The sequence below is a fragment of the Oratosquilla oratoria genome, chromosome 9, assembly GCF_046742065.1.
Source record: "Oratosquilla oratoria isolate Oo_2021 chromosome 9, ASM4674206v1, whole genome shotgun sequence".
Taxonomy (NCBI): domain Eukaryota; kingdom Metazoa; phylum Arthropoda; class Malacostraca; order Stomatopoda; family Squillidae; genus Oratosquilla; species Oratosquilla oratoria.
Window position 1 is genome coordinate 39,309,076 of NC_134785.1, and position 22,351 is coordinate 39,331,426.

General features: G+C 38.2%; 1 protein-coding gene and 1 long non-coding RNA gene across 16 annotated transcripts in view; one reads left to right on the plus strand and one right to left on the minus strand.

Annotated features, from left to right (window-relative positions):
• Positions 1-22,351, plus strand: part of LOC143028323 (uncharacterized) — a 104,542-nt gene that overhangs the window by 2,230 nt on the left and 79,961 nt on the right. The window lies entirely within an intron of this gene.
• Positions 11,333-22,351, minus strand: part of LanA (laminin subunit alpha) — a 290,394-nt gene continuing 279,375 nt past the window's right edge. For all 14 annotated transcript variants that reach the window (XM_076190221.1, XM_076190217.1, XM_076190223.1 and 11 more), the window contains 4 exons: positions 20,550-20,732; positions 20,151-20,376; positions 18,999-19,226; positions 11,333-12,553 (listed from right to left, as the gene is read on the minus strand). In XM_076190221.1, coding sequence (XP_076046336.1) covers positions 12,288-12,553; positions 18,999-19,226; positions 20,151-20,376; positions 20,550-20,732 — 903 coding nt within the window. In that variant the 3' untranslated portion in view covers positions 11,333-12,287. The remainder of the gene's footprint in view (positions 12,554-18,998; positions 19,227-20,150; positions 20,377-20,549; positions 20,733-22,351) is intronic.

A 22,351-nucleotide genomic window follows, 5' to 3' on the forward strand; every position in this document is an offset into this window, starting at 1 on the left:
TTTGTTGTCGTGGCTTAGGAGAACTGGACCAGGAGCTTGGAGGGCAGCGCTTGACGCCGGAGGTTAGGATTACCAACGGGGTTAGGATCACCGACGAAAGTTTAGAAAATGGTAGGAGGCGTAGTAGTAAAGGTGGAAAAACGGAAAAATCTTTAGTGGGAGGTAAACTGAAATGAGAAGATGTAGTAGAAGAGAAAGTTAGAAAGGAAGCGAATTTTAGTCGAAGAAAAAGTAAGTGTAGATGTTTGTGCGTGTGTTGTGGCTCTGTTCGTGAGAGGTGTATGTGTGTATCTTACGAGAAGCGAGTTGATTTCACTTCCCGCGTGTAGAGGGCGGTCCTGATAAGCCACAGGGGGGGCGAGCGTACCCTGATTATCCCCAGGTTTTGGGTTTGAAGTCCTTTTAGAGTTGATCAAGGGGCGGTGCGAGGGGGGGCAGACGGGCGGTGTACACCCGCCTGCCGACGTCAACGATGAGATCAGTGACCAGAACGGGAGCGGCAAGGAGATAACTCCTCGCCGCCACCGCTGGCGAGCGCGAACCTGATGAGCCACAGGTGGGGCGAGCGTTGCCTGTTTTTCCCCAGACTGGGTTTGGATTTCGGAAGAGTAGATTCAGTGGCGATGCGAGGAGGGGCAGACGGGCCGGTGTTGTAAGGTCTCTTTCCTTCCAATCACAACTCTGAAAACAGAGAATTACGTGATTGGGAATTGTGTGTAAATGTCAGAAGTGTAAACTCGCCCACCAGCGTCAGCGAGAGGCCAGCGTTTGGTTGCGGGCCGGTCGGACAGAAAGGTGTCCCAAGTCTCTCCGTCAACCAGCCTGCGGTCAGATTGGGCGTACTGAGAGAGACGGTTTGGGCCTCTGCTTTGCTAGCGAGAAAGTGTGCGTGTGCCTCTTTTCTTCCAAGCACTACTCTGAAAACAGAGATTTACGTGTCTTGGGAAATGTGTGTGTGTATTTGTCTTGGTGTAAACCCGCCTGCCGACGTCAACGTAGAGGTCGGCCATGCCAGACCGGCAGCAGCTAGGAGATATATCTCCCAGCCACCACCGGCCGGCGATGATACTTGGAGCTTGTGGAGAGAGTTGGTTGAAGAGACGTCCGACCCTGCCCCAACCCATAGCTTATATATATATCCTTGTCAGTCATCACTCGTGCGAGTCTGATAAGTGTATTTGTGAACTTGTTTGTGATTAACTCCAATACAAGTACAGTACAAATAGATTGTAACATGCAGATGGTGTCTTTCATGAGCAACTGCGTACATTTATGTAAATATGCATATATTAATAAACATTAAATATAAAGTTAAATATGAAGATCTGGTAAGTGTGGAAACAATGTCTCTCCAATCTCCCCGTTCTGTGAGCTTTCATGTCCGTTCTACAAACTTTACAACGTGCCTTATTTCCATCCTCTTTCACTTCCGCTAACAATTTTTTAAACAGGGGATCCTTTAACCAGGCAGACTGAAAAGTTTTCGAGTAGTTTGACCACCTCTTCATTTCTAGATCACATAGGCTGACTAATCGAATACGTACATTTTGCACTGAACCTCTGCGGGCCGAGATGCGAACAAAACGATCTAGCACGTCTGTTAATTTTCATATTCGAATACGTACATTTCGTACTGTGCATCTGTGGGCCGAGAAGGGAGCAGGACGATCTAGCACGTTGAATACGTTCCTGTTAATTTTCATCCTCCGTAGCGTCAGTACTGTCACTCAGTACCACCAAGCCGAAACGTGCTTACCGCTCTCTGAGTATTATGGGATAGCTTATCGGTTAACGGAGCCTAAACGGTAGCAGATTTTTTGCTGGTAAGCTACCGTCAAGGTTGTTACCGATAAAACCCGTAACTACCGGTAGCTGCCCACCACTACCGTCACTCAGTACCACCAAGCCGAGACGTGCTTACCGCTCCACGAGTGTTTGGTATAGCTTATCGGTTAACGGAACCTTAACGGTAGCAGAATTATTGCCGGTAAGCTACCGTCAAGGCTGTTACCGATAAAACCGGTAACTTTACCGGTAGCTGCCCACCACTACCCAGTAGCGACGACAAAGATGGTATGAGAACAAAAGCACGCTCTTCCTTGGTCACTTATATTAATGCAGGGCAAACAAACATGGTCTTCGTCTATACACATTCACGTAAATATAACAAAAGAAGCACAGTTCGACTGTTCCAGTTTGTATGCAGGCAACGTAACTAAATTATCAATAATGGGCAAAGGGGGGCGCAAGAATTCACGGCTTGAGGCGATGTCTTCAGTCTTACGACACAGTTCGTTTAGGCTACAAGCACAATCTGACCGTCCCACTGTATTTTGGTTACGACATCGCCTCTTCTCCACCTCCTCCTCCTCCTTGCCTGCCTGCCTAACTACCTCTGCTAATCGTAAACTACCCGAACGAGGTAGTTTACGAGAGGCACTTTACGTGTTCGTAACAGTATGAAATCACGTACAATTTTTTTCGCACGTGTTATAATTTTTTCTATTTAATAATAATAATAATAATAATAGTTATAGTGATATTGTTAGTTGGGTTAGTAGAACAATGAAAGATGATAGAGTGGTGTATTAGTGTTTATAATATATATTTAGTTTTAGGTGGGGTCCGTTGATAATCTGGGACACTCTAGGCCACCAGTTGTGGCCATGTCCGTTTTTTGTGTCTATGTCTTCGCTGTTATGTACTAATTCTGGATTTATGATTGTTAGTCTGTTCCATGTTTTGTGTGCTAGTCTGTAGAGTTTATGTTGTGTTTGTAGTTCTTCTATTGTGTAAAGGTATGGGGGTTATGGAGTGTGTGGCGAATCGTAGTGCTTTGTTTTGTAGTACAAAGGCGGAGCATGCCGACAGACCTTTTGGTCCATATCTAGGTCGGATGCGAAAAAAATAAAAATAAAATTATAAATAAAAACTATAATAATGTAAATGACAAATAAAATAAATAAATGCATAGGTATAGTTAAATAATAAACAAACAGGTAAATAGTAAATAATAATAAATTGACATATAACTAATAATAAATGAAAATCAGACAGACAAATGATAACAAAACAAAAACAAATATAAAATAAATTATAATCGTTACAGCATCTTGCTTAGGTGTTTATCTAAATGATTCTTAAAGCTTCGAACTGAACTACATTGCACTACCTGTGCAGGAAGTTTATTCCATTCATTAACTACACGGTTGGCAAAGTTGTTTCTACCTACTTCCAAATTGAATCTATTTCTGGACAGTTTGAGACCATTGTTTCTTGTCTGATTCTCATTCAATGTGAAAATTTTGTCACTTTTGATGTTGTCAATTCCCTTTAAAATCTTAAAGACCTGTATGAAGTCACCTCTGAGTCTACACTTTTTTAGGGAAAACAGATTCATATGTTTTAGTCGATTTTCGCATGATTTATTTTTGATATTTGGAATCAGTTTTGTGGCTCGCCGTTGTACTTTTTCCAGTCTGTCAATGTCTTTAATGAGATTCGGTGACCATACAGAAACAGCATATTCCAAATGTGGACGAACTAACGATTTATATAGCTTGTTAATGAGTGATGGACTTTTGAAATCAAAAGATCGCGCAATCAGTCCTAGAATCTTATTTGCTTTCTCAGAGGCTGAAATACACCGGTTGGGTGATTTGAGGTCGTTACTAATAATTACGCCAAGATCTTTTTCACTATCCACTTTTGTTAACGAATTTCCAAATAACTTGTAATCGTACTTACTGTTATTTTTACCTATGTGCATTACCCTGCATTTACTTGTGTTAAATTTCATTAGCCACTTTTCAGACCATTGCTGTAATTGATCTAAATCTTCTTGAATATCTAATTGGTTTGAGTGATCATTTGCCACTCCGCACAGTTTTGTATCATCAGCAAATTTGGAAACAGTAGATTTTAGTCCATGGTCTATATAATTTATATATACTATGAATAGAAGTGGCCCAAGAACGGAACCCTGAGGAACTCCACTTGTAACATTTTTCCATGTAGAAGTTTTTCCATTTAAAACAATTCTCTGTTTTTGACCATTCAACCAATTACTAGTCCAACCTAATAGGCTACCACTTATTCCGTGTAAAGCTAATTTAGTAAGTAGTCTCTCGTGTGGGACGGTATCAAAAGCTTTTGATATATATATATATTTTTTTCAAATGTGCCTTTTTCGATGATCTGAGCACAGGACAGGCCTTTTAGTGAAATATAGCCAAAATACAGAATTATTACATACCAAGCTTTAATCTTACCTGAAAGTGAAGATTATTATTTAGCTTTGCTTCTCGCTCTCCCTTTTCAACTACCAATTTTGTAAAAAAAAAAAAATGTATATATGAATGTCTAATTGTATTTAATATTGTTGAATAAACCTATAATAATATGATAAAAACATTTGATAAGATTAATAATGAATGTAGTGAGTGAAGTTTGCTATATTTTATTGTTAGACTGAATGAAACAAATATACATTTTCATAAATCAAAGCCAGCTAAAAGGTACTGGTAAAATATTTAACACTCCTGTACCGCAAATTTCTTATCAAGTATAAGAGAAATCAGTTCTTTATGCACGTGACAATGTTTACAGATCAAGAAATACCTTATCTCACATTCCCAATTAGAGACAAATGAAAACCATCTAAAAGGTACTGAAATGAGTTAAAACTCCTGAAACAACTTTTTTTTCTTGTACTAGAAAGATCAATTCATTTTTCATGTGGCAGTGTTGGCAGATCATAGTGAACCCCATGAAAATCCAAGAAACACCTTTTGTCTGAGGCAATACACAAATAGAGTTCACACTTCAAGCACCATGTTACAGGTGACGACTTGCAACCAGGCATTTTGCACCTTCCTCTTCTTTTAGAGTTACAGGAAAATGTCCAACCTGGTCATGCCTAATTGCCTTAGTTAGAAGGAATTGCTTTAGTGTTATGACCTTTGTTCTTTTTCTCAGCTTGCTTTTCATCAACTCCACCAGCTGATGGCCTACCTCTCTTCTTACCTGTCAATGGGCTGTTTTGCAGACGCAGGCATGAGGACAAAACTAGTTTGAAATCATGCAATTTTAGAGGCTTTGCAGAGACACCATAATCTGTGTGATCCTGTCTGTACACCAACCAAGCATTGACTATTGCCACATAAGTTTTTTTTTTTTTTTTTTTTTTTATAAAAAAGCCAATGATACCCCTTCTTTGATCTGAAAAACATCCTATAAAAAGCATTAAGGGCATCCATTTTATCAACACCTCCCATATTAGCATTATAATACTCGATAAGAGCAGGACACCTTACATCAGTTTTCTGTGTTGTGGATACATTTTTGTCCCAGTGTCCAATAGTTGTGACAGGTTGAGCAGATCCCATCGTAGACATGACTGTACATATATTGTTATCATTCCATCTAACAACCCTTACAGAACCTGCACATGTGCTAACCTTTCCTTCATATTCTACAAAGGCTCCCTTTGATTTTAGGTCCTTCTCTGAAATAAGCTTCAGTCCAGCAAGTCTGTTACTCTGAACAGTTCCCATGCACAATATACCTCTCTTGAACATTTCAAAAAACAGAGGAACTGTTGAGAACAAATTATCCATGAACAGTCTGTGATTCTTACAGTGAGGAATAACAGACGCCAATTTACAAACAATATTAGCACTGGATTTCAAATCAGGAAAACCATCAACTTTTGGTGTTGCACCAACACATATATCAAAGTTTTGCACGATGCCAAAAGAATCAGCTAAAGTCCAAACTTTAAATCCCCAAGAGTTAGGTTTGGACTTGATGTAGTAATGAGGCCCTCAACTACCTTTGTAAGTAAGCATCATCTCATCAACACAAACATTCATACTCAAAGGAATCTTATTAAAAATTTCTTTCAGAATGTTCACATATGGTCTGACCTTATACAATTTATCATACTCAGGTGTACCTTTTTCAGGCATTTTTGTGTTGTCTGCAAAATGAAGGCTACTCTTAATTCTTTCCCACCTTTTACAAGACATGTAATTTGCCACAGCCCTTATATTAGCTTCAGGACACCAGTATCAATGAGTCTGACAAAGTTTTACTACACTCATATAACTGTAGATGCCAAGAAATGCTTCCAACTCCTCAATTGGAAGTCCTAATGGTTTACTTGAATCTACCTGTAAAGCATAGTGATTGCTCTCAGTGCATATAAGAGTCAGTAAACCGTGATCAAAAAACATCCTCAAATATTCAATAGAATCTAAGCAGCACCTCACTGTCATCTTGTGAAGGGTAAGATTCATCTTCACTGTCATGTACAGATATATCTGACAGATCAGAATCAGACTGGGGCTCATCTCTTATCACAAATCCCTTCACTCCCTTTGGTGTTGGGGGAGCTTTCTTTCCATAAAATTTTGAGATGTGCATGCCAGCTAGAAGAGATAAATTACATAAAAAAAACTTTGCAGTGATAGATATTCTTTACTGAAACAAGTTTGTGGCAGATATCAAGCAATATATGCACTTTATACAGTATTGCCATGAGAAGGCATGATGTAACCGTATGTTATTTTTCAAAAGTTCTACTCTGGTCACCGAAAATGACACGTTTCAGAAAAAATATAAACATAGGTCCTGTGCTCTGTGTACCAGAAAAGTTACATTTAAACTTACATATGTAATTTTCTCAAAAAATTAAAAAACAGTTTTATAATCACTTATCATCTTCTCTATGCATTCATGAACAAACTGTGATTTTCTGGAAGCTGAACACCTACTATCATTGGCATCCTGGGACATCTCGTCTGGAGCAAATCCTCTTCTTTACACAAGCCTGCAAATGGCGTCGCTCACTTGGCGTCTCTCAAGGCTGGCAGCCACTAATGCCATCTATTGATCTAATTTCACACTACATGGGTTCCCGCGGTCCTCAGCTGGTGAACACTTGCCAGATTTCACCAGATATAATAATTTACCATACCTTACATTTAAAGGGACTGAAACGTTCCGAAATTGATGAGCATAAAGTGCTAGTGATTGTGTTGGTGTTATGCATGATGGATAAAGGGGTAGTGATTGTTGAGCAATTGTTGTAGGGGCAGATAGCGGGGGACAGTGAACGTTAGTTTACGAGTTAGTGGAAAGAGGAATGAATTACGTTAGCGATATACTGATTACACTGACTTGATGCACGAGTGTATATGGGGGGTGGGTCTCGACATGGGAGGTCATGGGGGTCGGCTACTATCTCTGGTGATACTGGCCAAACACTGCACGGGTCTATGCCGGTTGTACACTAGTGGTACGAGACCAGGAGGGCTTTCCCCCCTCTTCTGCAGAGCCACCATGTATTAAGACTTCAGGGGCAATGGTGGTCATACAGAAGAGTTACTAGGGGACATGTGTCATCTGGCAGAGTGAGTTCTCAAGGGAAACGAGAATTATCTCGGGTACAGGGAATTTCTTCTTGGCAAAAGGAAGCGTGAGCAGAGATGTTGCTGCTACGGTGGTTGCTTGGTGAATCACCCATACCCTTCCCGACACCTTCCCTAAATATCCACTTCCACCCACCCCTTCCTTTAGGTCTGTTCAAAATTCAATATTAAAATTTAGCACTACATACATATACCACAGGCCTTTTTCCCCTTACACAGGGGGTAGCCAAAAAGAAAAAGGCAAAGAAAATACTCCCACCCATTCCATTTCCTTTATATTCCGCTCTCCTCCCTCCCTCTTATCTTGCAACCTCCTGGATGACAGGTCATCCCTTCATCCTGTCCACTGCCCTGGGTCAGAAGCAGTATTGCAAGACACAGCACATCCACAGCAAGGCCGCTTCATAAATTCGGCAACCCCCCCTCTCCATCCCCTCATGCAGAAAAGGAGATGGGGAGAAATCCCTTTGGGCTGCGTCAATTTTTTTCTCATACATACTTCCTCACCCTCCATCCCCCACCCACTCTCCCTCATGCATCACAGCATCATCCATACACAACCCTTCTCCATTCACCCCTATCCTCTGTCCTCTCCTGTCCTTCCTCCACAGACATTCCTCTCTTTTATAATGCTCCTTTCACCCTATCCATCCATCTCATCCTAGGATGCCCCCTCATCTTCACTCTTTCCACACTTCTTTTACTAATCTTTCTTCACTCATTCTTTCCATGTGTCCAAACTATCCCAATACTCTTTCATCAACCCTATCTCCCAGCTCCCTTTCCACCCCTGTTCTCCTCCTCACCTCCTCATTTTTCACCCTAGCCTAGTAACCACTATCATACTTCTCAGACATTTCATCTCAAATACATTCAAACTCCTTCTCTCTTCCTCTCTTATGTTCCATGTTTCTGCCCCATACAGTGCTGTTGCCACAATCACTCCTTCATACAGTCTCCTCTTAGCATCCATTCCCAGATGTCTATTTCTCATTACACTTTTTAATCCACCAAGGCATTTACTCGCTTCTCTCAATCTACATTCTACCTCCACCCCCACTCCTCCCTTTCCTGCCACATTCACACCCAAGTATCTAAAACTATCCACTTCCTCCAGTCTTTCACCCTTTATGCTCACTTCCAGCCTGCTGTCACTCTCTCCCCTTGTACATCTCATCACCTCACTTTTGCCCACATTTATCTTCAGCTTCCTTCTTTCACACACCTTCTCAAACTCTGTCACTAACTCCCTCAATCCCTCCTCTGATCCTGCTACAACAACTGGCTCACCTCCCACTTTTCTCCATTTTCTTTAACCATCTCCAACCCCTGACCCACTACCCTTGCATTCACCTCTTGCACCACCCCTTCCATGTAAAGATTGAACAGCCATGGCGACATAATACATCCCTGATGAAGTCCCACCTTTACCTCAAACCATTCACTCTCTCCATTTCTAATCCTAACACAAGCTCTACTACTCCCGTAAAAACTCTTGACTGCTCTTAACAGCTTTCCTCCTATCCCATATATCTGCATAACCTCCCATAGTGCCTTCCTGTCTACCCTATCGTAAGCCTTTTCCAGATCCATAAAAGCCCAAAAAACATCCTTACCTTTTCCTATAGCTTCCTCACATATCTATCTTACCACAAAAATCTGATCTACACAACCCCTACCTGTCCTAAACCCACACTGTTCCTCACCAATTACTCCCTCTGTTCCTCTCCTAATCCCCTCAATCAAGACCCTCCCATAACTCCCATAAGTCTTTCCAACTACACTCAACAAGCTGATCCCTCTGAAACTACTACACTCACACTTGCCCCCTTTTCCCTTGTAAAGCGGAACTATACAGGCACTCCTCCAGTCCTCCGGCACTCTACCCTCTCTTACACAAACATTAAATAACCTCATCATCTTAACAGCTGCTTTCACTTCATCATTCCCTATTTCTCCTTCATTTACCTCACTCATCAGTCTCATTTTCTTAGTGCTTCCCATGCAACTATCTTTCCCTCCCTATCCTCCTTCACATTTAGCAACTCCCTAAAATACTCTGCCCACCTTTCTCTCACTGCCCTCTCTTCCATTATCATCTCTCCATCTGCACCTTTTACCTTTTCTTCTCTACTTGATTCGCCTCTGCTTCCTCTTTTAATTTCCTTCCAAAACATCTTTTTATTACTTTCAAAAATTTCTGTCATATTCTTACCCCATTTCACATCTGCTCTCCTCTTTGCTTCCTTTATCTTATGCTTAACTTCCTTTATCTTTACTTTGTACCTCTTATACGATTCCCTTGTCCTAATTTGTAGCCAATCGTTGAATGCCTGCTTCTTCTTTTCTACACCCTTCTTTGTTCTTAAATTCTTGAATAGTGGGAAGTTATTCTTTTTCAGATCTCTTCTATAATTATCCTTTTTGAGTTTCTTTTCACGTACTCTTGTTTTTCTGTTGTCCCTCTGTAATAAATCGCTCATTCATTTCAACAATGACATAACTCAAAAATTGAAGATTTTGAGTTATTTATACCACTGAATTTGCCATTTTCTATATTTATTTGTGGTAAGAACGCCATAACTCTAGTAGCAAAACTGGCCGCTAGATGTCGCTCAAGGCAATAACGTCATAATTCCAAATTTATTTTTCAAATAGGCACAAAGCATGTTTATAATAAATGTATTTTTTAATATGAGATGTCATGTACTACATTTAATCATGAAATAAAAATTCATTGCTAAATACCTCATTTAAAAGTTCCATGGGAGACTGTATTACATAATTAAAAGTTTATTTTGCTTCTCCTGAAAAGTAGCATTTTTTGAGTTATGTCAGTGTTGAAATGAATGAGCGAAATCATCTCTAGGATTTCCATTCCTTTCATGATTCTATAATCAGTAGATCTCCTGTTTCTCTTCTTTGTTCTAGAGTTGGTAGTTCCAATTTGGACAATCTTTATTCGTATGTCAATTTGGGGAGCCGTGGTGCCATCTTTGTATTCTTTCTAATTTCTTTATATTCTTTTTAGTACTGGTCGTCCATATTGTTGCTGCATACTCCAATTTTGGTATTATCAGTGTAACTATTATTTTCTTAATCATTTCCTTTGCCAAATAGTCAAATGCCACTTTCATTAACCTTAGTAGGTTGAAGGTTTCTCTGATTATTTTGTTGATATGTTTGTCCAGTGACATGTCTTTGCTGATTATTACTCCTAGGTCTCTTTCCGAGTTCACTTTTTTTACTTCTTCACCAATTTTATAAATTCTCGATATTCTGTTTTTACTTTTTCTAAACTCCATTATACTACACTTCTTGATGTTAAAGTTCACTTCCCACTTTTGACTCCATTTCCAGATTTTACCTCAGTCTATCTGTAATGATTCACAATCTTCCTCTGTACTTATTTTCTTTAGTATTTTTGAGTCATCCATGTCATTTATATATATGGCAAACATGATTGGAGCCAACACCGAACCTTGCAGGACGCCATTTATCGTTTCTTCCCAGGCTGACTATTTGTCTCTAATTACTACCCTCATTTTCCTCCCAGTCAAGAAGTCTTCCATCCATTCCAATAATTTTCCTTTGAGATGCCACCTATTGATTCTATTTTTCTTATTAGTTTTTTTTGTGGTACTTTAACAAATGCTTTTTGTAGATCTAGAAAAGCACAGTCCGCTCATCCATCCCTTTCTTGTATTATTTCTATTAGCCTTGAGTAGAAGCAGATCAAGTTTGTTATACATGACCTTCCTTGTCTAAATCCAAATTGATTTGGATTCAGTATATTGTTTTCTTCCAGATGTTTAACCCATCTACTTTTGATAACTTTTTCACATATTTTTGCTATTGTGCTTGTGTTAAGGATGAATATATGCAATAAAACTAAAACAAATATTTAATAAATTTACTCAGCCAATTTTATTATGATTACATTAGCTTTTGTTTAATTCAACCCAATAAAGCTTCTTCAGAAAAAAATATTGGTTCACTATTTCTAACAATTTTCTTTCATTGGAAAATTCAAAATAATAAGATCCCTATCCTGTTCTTATGTTGGAGGATTAAAATATTTAATACCCTTTCAAACAAGCACTGTCCAATATGGCACACAACCCAATTTATAGTTACACCCCATACTTTTGCCAAGATTTTTCCTCCCACCCACCCACCCACTTCCTTAGTATTATCTTTTCTGCCCACTCCTCCCCAGATGATTTTTCCCCTATGCTTTACAGATTTCCATTAATCCCAATCCCTTTAGTCTCTTCTTCAGCCCCTTTTCTATTCATACATTTTCTTCTACTCTCTTTCATAATTAATACCCTCTGTCTTTTGAATTTATGCCACCAGACATAACAACTCTTCCATCTACAATAAGGTATATTTACCAACTAGCCCATTAATGATCAAAGACACACCTAATCAGTAATTCCTTCTTTCTTCCACCACCCATGTGCAGACTTGCATAATTATTTATTCTGTTCTTGCCTTTATGGTGTGTTCTCATTGACTATTTGCACTGATGATGAACTTCTTCAGCTATTAAGGTACTTTTTATTCTAGTTAAATCTTTTTTATCTTTTTGCTACTCTTGCCATGGTACATTTACAGAATCTTAAGAGGTAATTCCACAACATTTTCAAGACATTTTCAAAACAATTTCCTAAATTAATTCTACATCCTTTAAATTAAAAATTCTGTACAATTTATTGTGAATATTTACTTACTTGTTAACCAAATCCAACCTTATGATAGCTTTTGCATGAGATACTGGCAAAATAACAACCCATTCAGTTATAATCATTGCATAAAGCAACACTATATAAGCATAACTTTATTAAGAACTTAGATTGTTGGGCAAACACCTGCATTGACATTCCCTACAAAGGTTGAGTAGGCCAAGGAAGTAGCTTCCTTGTTGATCTTCAGGTTACGTATACAGCCTACAAACTTATCTGGGGTGGCATTTCCACGGCGTTTGAGAATATGGGGCTGAGAACCAAGGAAGATGGGACTTAAAGTATCAGTGGAAGTGGCACCACGCCTTCCACTCACAGGGGCAGTGGACACTCCATCCACAACAAGAAGGGCCACATGGCTTGTCTTGATTGCTGTAGAAGAAAATTCAACATGAGTATATCTTTGAATTGAACAGGTAAGATTTATCTATCTATATACCAATAGGCTTCTTCCCCTGTGTAAGGGAGGTAGCCAGCCAAGGTATGCACCTACCCATCCCACTCCCATCTATCATCAATTTCCCTTTTATCTTATCTCCTTATGTAGGAAGGGTCATCACTGTCCCATGCCCATTGCCTGGGCAAGAAGCAATGTAGTAAGACACAACATATCCACAGCAGGGGCAACTCACTTCATTTACATGGTAACCTGCCCTCCCTCCTCGTCTCCTCATATGAAAATAGAGAAGATGAGGAAAAATCCCTTTGGGCCACATCAATTTATATTCCATAGCCATTCTCCACCCACACCTCTCTCTTACCTTCTCCCTTCCCTGCTGAACAGACATTCCCCTTTTATTCAAAGCCTCCATCACCCCATACATTCATCTTATTCTTGGTCTTCCCCTCAAGTTCACTCCATCTACCCCTGCTTTCCTCACTCTTTTCTTAATCTTTCTGCTCTTATTCTTTCCATTGCCAAAACCATCTCAGTATTACTTTATCACCCCCATCAGACAGCTTCCTCTCCACCTGTGCTCTCCTCTACATCTCTTCATTTTTCACTTTATCCATCTTCATAACACCCATCCTACTTCACAAACACTTCATCATGAACAAGACACTGAAGCGAAAGGAAGTGCAGCGATTGAGCACCTATCTAGCAGTTTTGTTGCCGACACGAGGGAAACTAGTTGTTATTGTGCGGGATGTGTCGGCTATGTGTCTCGTGTGACCGATAAAGTAGAATCCAGTTCTTGAAATAAGTATAGTTTGGCACAATGGAGAAAGAAAAAGGCGAAAGAATATTAAAAGAACCAATGAAGAGAGGCCTGGATATAAGTAAAGTGGAAAGTCCAAGAGGTGTCATCCCCAAAAAAAACTTGTTTGATTGATACTCCAAGGATAAACCAAAGGTGAGAGAACAACAGTTTTTCAGGTTTTCAAAGAAATCCAGGAAAAATAGGTAAAAGCTTAGATATAGATAGGGAAGTTATAGTAATGCATTAAGAAATCGCGAAGTACATGAATTACTGGAAGAAATCATAGATTTGAAATTGGAGTACCGAGCTGTACTTAGGGAATTGATTACTTTGTGTAAGAGTAATGAGCAAACAATTAGAGAATTAAATGACCTAAAGAGTCAAATTGATATTCTCAAAAGAGAAAATGAAAGAATGAAAAATGAGGGAAAAAAAAAAAAAAATGGAAAAATGAGGACAAAAATAAAAATGAAGAACTGAAAAAGGTGAGAGATATAGTTGACAAAGGTAAGTGCATTGTGGTCCATGGTATCCAGGAAAAACATGATATGTATAAATACCAGAGAAAAGGAGGAGAAGGAAATAGCTAAGGAAATTTTGAAAGAAATACAGAACGAAGGGCAAACTTTTGATAAGGAAATTGACGAGACCCACAGGATAGGCAAATATTCAAAAGATAAACAACATAGTCCTCTGAAAATAAAACTAAGACCTCAAATGATAGCCGAGGAGGTATTGTTGAAAACGGTCAAATTGGCAAACAGTGAGAAATTCAAACGTACATGGATAAAAAAGGAAATGAGTGATGAGGAAAAAGAGAAAGACAAAGCTCTCAGAATTGAAGCCAATGATAGAAATGAGACAAGAACAGAGACAGAAAAAAATGAGTTATTTTGGAGAGTACTGGATTTGAGACTGAATAAATGGTACATCAAAAAAATGGAAACTTAAACCAAAAAAGAAAAGAACATATGAAACTAAAAGTGGCATACACAAATATCGGTGGCATGATCTCTGGAATTAATGAACTAAATGACTATCTAGAAATAGAGAAACCTGACATTATGGGAATTGTGGAGACAAAACTGAAAGTACTTCTATCAACAAGTATAGTGGGACAAGGTCTATACAACCACTGGGCGAAAAACAAAACAGACATGCAGGGAGGAGCTGTCATGATATTGACCAAAAAGAGTCTAAATGTGACAAAGATTAATGAAGGCAAAGGTAATGTAGAATTAATTATGATTAAAATTGTAAACAAAAATATGAAAAGCAGAAAATTTGTAGCAGTGTATGTACTACCACAAACACAGGCTTGGTCTGATAGCGGTCATTCTAAATTACTGGAAAACACAATGAATGTGCTAAACAAGTTACTGAAAGAGGGTGGTAACATAGTAATCATGGGAGATTTTAATGCAAAGGATATAATCTGGGAAGAAATGATAGTAAAAGGGGAAGAACTTTGGAGCACCATTCTACTGGATATGACCATCGATACACCTTAACACAATGGGTTAAAGAAAATATTATATTTAGAAACAATGACGAACTGTTGAAAATAGACTTAATATTAACTTCTGAACCAGATATCATGAACAAAATGGAGTATAAAACACCAATTGGATAGAGTGACCTTATACTAATAGAGTTTGAATTAAAACAACAAAACAATGTAGGTAGGAATGATAAACATAGAGAAGGAAGATTAATGTACAACAAAACGGATTTTGTAAAACTAAGAAAATTTATCCAAAACACAAACTGGGATAAATTCTCTTGAGAGGAAACAAAGATGGAAGACAAATGGAACATAAAGAAAAGTACAAGGAAGGAATTGATAAATATGTACCAAAGAACAAGCAAAAAGAGATTTATATAAAGTGTTGGTATAACAAAAGATGCAGTGAGGCTAAAGACTGAAGAGACAAAGCCTGGAAAGCAGACAAAAAAACATCCAAATGGCAAACATATATAAAACTTAGGAACGAATATGTGAATATATGCAGGAAAGAAAAAAGAAATTATGAAAAAGATATTATAGACAAATGTAAGGATCAACCTAAACTCTTTTACAGATATATAAATGACAAATTAAAGGATAAACACGAAATAGGAAAACTGCGTGAAAGAGATAAAGAATATATAGATGACATAGAAATGGCAGAAGTTATGATCAGACATTTCAAGTCTATTTTAACAATTGAGAGCTCAAATATGGGAAGATGGACAACAAGAAATATCCCCTAAAATGAAAGAAATAAAGGTAACACAGAAAGAAATATGAGATCAAATAAAAAACCTAGATGTTAGGAAATTGCATGGACCACATGGAATTGCAAATTGAATACCGAGTGTATAGATGAACTGACAGACAAATTATACAAGATAATAGACTTTTCACTCAAAGAAGGAAAGGTACTGCAGGATTGGAAAGATGCAAACATATTACCAATATATAAAGGAGGAAACAAAGAAGATCCTACAAACTTCAGACCAGTATCCCTTACAAGCACAGTAGCAAAAATATGCAAAAAAGTTATCAGAAACAAATGGACCAAACACTTGGAAGAAAATAAAATAGTAAACCCTAAATAATTATGCTTTTACTCAAGATTGAGATAATACAAGAAAGAGATGGCTGGGCAGATTGTGCCTTCTTGGACTTGCAGAAGGCATTTGATAAAGTACCACATAAAAAATTAATAAGAAAAATTGAGATAATAGGAGGAATATAAGGTAAGCTACTGGAATGGGTGAAGGATTTCTTGAATGGGAGAAAAATTAGAGTGGTACTTTGAAACAAAAATTAAAACTGGGAAGATGTGAAAAGTTATGTCCCACAAGGCTCTGTATTGGCTCATTTAATGTTTACTATATAAATAAATGATATGGATGAGGGAGAGAATTGTTACATGAACTTCTTTGCTGACAATGCCAAATTACTCAAGAGAGTAAGCACAGAGGAAGATTGCAGATCACTACAAGACCTGGACAAAATATAGAAATGGAGTCAGAGATATGAAATGAACTTCAACATCAAGAAATGTAGCATAATTGAATTTGGAGAAAGCAAAAATAGAATATAGGGTCAATATAAAATTGGAAACAAGGAAGTAAAAAAAACTGATTCAGAAACGGACCTGGGAGTGATCATCTCAAGTGACCTGATAAATATATCAATAAATTATTTGGAGACTTTTAACTTATTAAGATCAATGAAAGGTGCCTTTGATTACATAGATGAAAAAATGGTAAAGAATATAGTGGTAACTGTAATAAGACCTAACTAGAGTATGCTGCAACACTATGGGCACCTGGCACAAAAAAGAACATAAGAAAATTAGAAAGAATCCAAAGAGCAGCAACAAAAATGGCACCTACACTATCAAATTTGATGTACAAACAAAGACTGGAGAAATTACATGTATCAGAAGAGAAAGAGGGGATTTGCTGACCATTTACAGAATTATGAAAGGGATGGAAATTCTTGATAGAGACGACTTATTAAAATGGGACAAAAGAGAAACAAGAGGACACGAAAAGAAGCTAAAGAAGGACAGTTACAGAAGAGACCTGAAAAAGAATAGCTTCTCACATAGAGTGATTGATGTCTGGAACAAACTAAACGGAGAAACAGTGAGTGCAAAAACTGTATATGATTTTAAGAAGAAACTGGATGCAGAGAGATATGAGAATGGCTCACTACGAGCATCACTCTCGTCCCGTAAAATACACCTAGGTAAATACATTTAAATTGATCTTTTCTGCCCTTTTTATAATCCAAATCTTTACCCCAAACAGTATCATAGGCACAATCACTCCTTCCCAGATATCTATTTCTCATGACACTTTTCATTCTCCCAAGACATTTACTTGCTTCCTGTACTTGACAGTTTACCTCTATCCCATTCTTCCATTCCCTGCTACATGTGACCCTAAGTATTCAATACTATCCATTTCCTCTAACTCTCCTTTAGACTTACCTCCAGCTTACTGCCACCATCAACTCTTGTACATCTTGTCACTTTCCTTTTACTCTCATTTACTTTCATCTATCTCCTATCACATATCCTCCCAAACTCTGTCATTGCCTCAGACCCTCCTCTGACTCAGCCTTAGGCACAATGTCATCAGCAAACAACAATTGGCTCACCTCTCACTTCCTTCCATTCTTTCTATCTCCAATCCCCTGCCCACCATTCTCCCATCTACCTCCCATACCACCCCATCCAAATAAATATGTCTACTTATGCTTGGTTGTCTTCTTAACCACTGTATTTGCTATCATCAACACCCCCTTGTACACCATCTATTGGTTCATCCTCTACTAGCATTGAGATCCCTCAGCACCAATACATTCACATTCCTCCCAACTAGTCAATAAATCCATTGCCCCTGGTTTCTCTTGCCGGAGACCTGTGGCCTCCAGGAAACTGGCAACCTCACAAAAGTCTAAACACTTAATCTATGAAAAAAAATTCCCTTTTCTCACTACCAGATCCATATGCATGCACAAAAATCCATAGTTCCATACCATTTTCACCTTCATCCACATGAACCCTGAAGGCACTTCCCTGCACTCCATCATGCTTTCCTGTTCCATCACTTGCCAGCAGAGAAACTCTTTCCCTCCCTCACCCCTTCTTCAGTACCCTCCCCAACACATTCTTAAACTCAAAATCACCCCTCCCTTTCAATGTTTCACTTAAAGACATCCATCTTTCGTCTCACAAACTACCTATCTCTTTCCTTTACTCTGTACCACAGCCTGGCACATTTAATGACCCACTTTTTAGGGTTCTGATTGGAGTTTTCCTCTTATGCCTTGACTTCTCATAGGATGAGCATACAGAGAATGGGATCCCTAGTCTCATCACAGCCCCAATTTGTCATCTTTTATGACTTGTGTGGGAATAATGGTGGCAAAATTCTTGTCCCCTCCCTCCTACCACAGGGGATATGATGAGGTAGTCAAAGATGTGGAAAAGGATAGTCTCAAGGGAACAACATAAAGGAGGGACAGTTGTAGTACAAAAGTAGTATAATTCCTTTGTGAGTAGAGATTTTAGTCTAAAGCTATGGTTACACTAGTCAATGGAATGCTTGATATCCAACCTTAGCATCTGTCCATCCAACCTTATCTTTGAAGGAGTGATTAGATGCAAGTCCAACCTTACTATTAGAGATGTTCCCACCAGTCACATAAAAGGAGCTACACCATGCCCTATCCTCTATCCAGAATGAGGAACTTTCATTGGCAGAGCCTATGCTATACCATTTTCTCAAACATTTTACTCCATATAACTTTAAATGACTCATGATCTCTAAAAATGTACATTTGACAATTTTTGCATATCTCTTACACACACACACGACGGTCAAAATGACAGTGAAGTTTGGAACTATTATAACCATATAATCATAGCTTAACACAGACAAATGATGTGTGACTTCAGTCTGTATGGGCACTTCAAAGCAGTCCTTAAAGCATTGGCTGTATGCTACAATGTATTCACTACTACATGATACCAGAGTCTTCTATATTTTCACAGGAGAATAATATTTTCCAGTATTAGTTCATGGAAGTACAAAGCTCTCCACATTCTTACCTTGGATTTCATGCCAGTTCCCATCGCAAAGATTGAACTTGGAGGCAGGTGTGTGTTTGGCTATAATGATGCCATTGCCATTGTCAACGCTAAATTGCACTGATCCATCCCGCATCTCCAAAAGGATGAAGTCTCTACGTCCATGGACAGATATTAGGACTCCTGAGGTGACACGCGGCTTGATTTCCATCGTCAATGTGAACTCACGTCCAACATTGAAACGGTCACCTTTGAGAAAAAAGGATTAAATATCAATAAATTTTGGATTAGAATCACCCAGCAGGCCAACATCATGTAAAATATAAGTCTGGCAAAATACTGTATTTACAGGAATATAAGATGCACCCTAGCGTAAGATGCTCCCTTATATTACAAGATTGTTTTGTGGGGGGAAAAAAATATTAGTGTGTTTCATCATACATTCATTGAAAGATATTTTAAAGTATTTTTGTGGGGGGGGGAAATATATAATTCTATAAAAGTAAATACAGTAATGAAAGAGTATACTACCTCTACATCTAATTAGATCACTATTGTTTTGTGGACATTCTTTCATTGCAAATGGCTGACTCATAGCTGAAGTTTGTTACCATTTCTTGAAGGTAACACAGTTTCTAAATAATGTAAGACATTAATGGTATATCTGGTGTGGATTATTCAGACAGGGAAAGGAGGTATAGTGAGATGATATAAAGTTTCATCTTACCAGTAACTGCTGATGTAGTGTAAGCAATTTGCCATTAAATTTGTTCTAATAGACTATGATAATTTGGCTTCTTGTCAATATGCTATTATTGGTAACACAATTTACGGTAATGATATGGCTTTTTTCAATATTCTATACTTCATAAAAAAAATTGTGCCAAGCAAATCCATGTTTGTCTGACACCCTAGTCTACTAGCCTATGGCACTCCATCTCCTATCTATGATATGATCACATTGGACACATTGCATAAGAAAGCATCTTATTCCCCTGTAACTATGGTATGTACTAATCTTTTTTTTTTTTTTTTTTTATGCCCTGAGGGAATGTAATGAATACTTAGAAAAAATAGAGCATATCCCCAAATGTTCACCTTCCTCATCCTCATCCTAGTCTCCCGTCCTCAACATTTGTCCCTCATTTTTCTTCCCACTACAAAGGAACTTACGGACAATGATGTAAGAGCGTGGCTCGCCTCCTAGGAATACTCCTGGCTCAACGTAGTCAGAGCACTTTGACACTGATACAGAAATTCCTCTTCTGTTCCATCCGGGTCGTTTGTTGTTCATCCGGAAACTTTTAAGACAGCCATTGAAAGATAGGTCGGTCCCCTCTGTGTTCACTCTCACAAAGTCCATGGCCGTTTGATTAAGACCTCCATAGTAGTAGGGGGGCTGTCCAAATACATTTGAGATTATTAAGTGAGTTGAGGTTAATTTTACAAACCTGAGGGTTTGGGGTATAACTTTATTTATTCATTTATTTATTTACTTATTATTATTATTATTATTTTTTTATTATTATTATTACACCACACAGAAAAAAACAGTAAAGCACAGTGACTCACCTTAACATCAATGTACTTGGAATTACCCTTACTAGAGGCTTCAGCCACAACATTTCCATCCACAAGCAGACGCCCATTTTGTTCCTTTCGCTCTAAAATAATGTTGTGCCATTGTCCATCATTGTAGGATCTTCTTGATCTCATAACTGCAGCTCCCGTGCCAGGATTAAAACCAAATACAACCTATATGAAATCAAACCAAAGTTTAAAATGCTGAGAACTGGAAACTGACCAATATACATAATGTATACTTCCTCCATATAAATGAGTGTTTGTGTGCACATATAGTATGTTTCTTTAACCAATGTATTGAGGAGATTACTAGTCAGCCAAAGTTGCAGCAGTCATTACTACTAGAAATAAAAAAAAAGTGGTAAGGAGTGCCGGAGCTCCTGATACCTCTTTCTGTTGAACTATGTGAATAGCTGTTCCTTCTCACAATTTTCCATGCTGCAAACAACAAGGAGAACAGTCTGGCCTGCTCTCAAAGACATGTCTTCTATTCATCAATACACATGATAATGATGATACCACTATTTTTGTTACTGAAAATCTAGTGGAGCCCTTTAGATTAGTTTTAGGGTCCAGTATGGCTTTGTCTTTGATTGATAACCCTGATACATGTCTTGATGCTCCCTTTTAACCCTCTGATAATTTCTGCAGCATTCACAGCCTCTCAAATTTCCTTCCAGAAGCACAACCTACTCTCCTCCAAATGCTATTTTCTCTTTCTTACTGAGACCCAAATGTCTGGGCATACAGATAGCAATATGAGCGAGATAACAATAACACAAAAAGAAATATTGGAACATCTATCAAACCTTGACGTCAGGAAATCACATGGCCCGGATGGAATTGCAAATTGGATTCTAAAAGAATGCAAAGAAGAACTAATAGACAAAATACATAACATAATAAGTTGCTTACTTAAAGAAGGAAAAATACCAAAAGACTGGAAAATGCTAACATTGTACCAATATATAAAGGAGGAAAACAAGGAAGAACCAACTAACTACAGGCCAGTCTCACTAACAAGCACTATAGCCAAAATTTGTGATAAAATCATCAAGAATAGATGGGTAAAACACCTGGAAGACAGCAATATAATAAACCCAAGACAATTTCGGTTCAGACAAGGAAGATCATGTACCATAAACTTAATATGTTTCTACTCAATAGACATAGTGCCAAAAAGGAATGGATGGGCTGATTGTGCCTTCCCAGACTTACAAAAAGCTTTTGGCAAAGCACCACACAAAAAATTATTAAAAAAACTGGAACATATAGGAGGGATACAAGGGAACCTACTAAAATGGATAGAGGACTTCCTGATTGGTAGAAAGATGAGAGTAGTGTTCAGAGAAAAATATTCAGGTTGGAAAGAGGTAATCAGTGGAGTACCGCAAGGATCTGTATTGGCTCCAATAATGTTTGCTATTTATGTGAATGACATGGATGATGATGTGAAATGTTACATGAGCTTCTTTGCAGATGACACCAAACTATTAAGGAAAGTAAAAACTGAAAAGGATTGCAAATCACTGCAGGAAGACCTGAATAAGGTATGGAACTGGAGTCAGAAATGGGAAGTGGACTTCAATATTAACAAGTGTAGCATAATGGAGTTTGGAAAAAGCAAAAATAGAATATCAGGACAATATAAAATTGGAACCAAGGAGGAAAAGAAAGAGAGATCCAAAACAGATTTCGGTGTAACTATCTCAAATGATTTGTCCTATGATAAACAGATAAACAAAATTGTCAGAGAATCCTACAACTTGCTAAAATCAATAAAAGTGGCA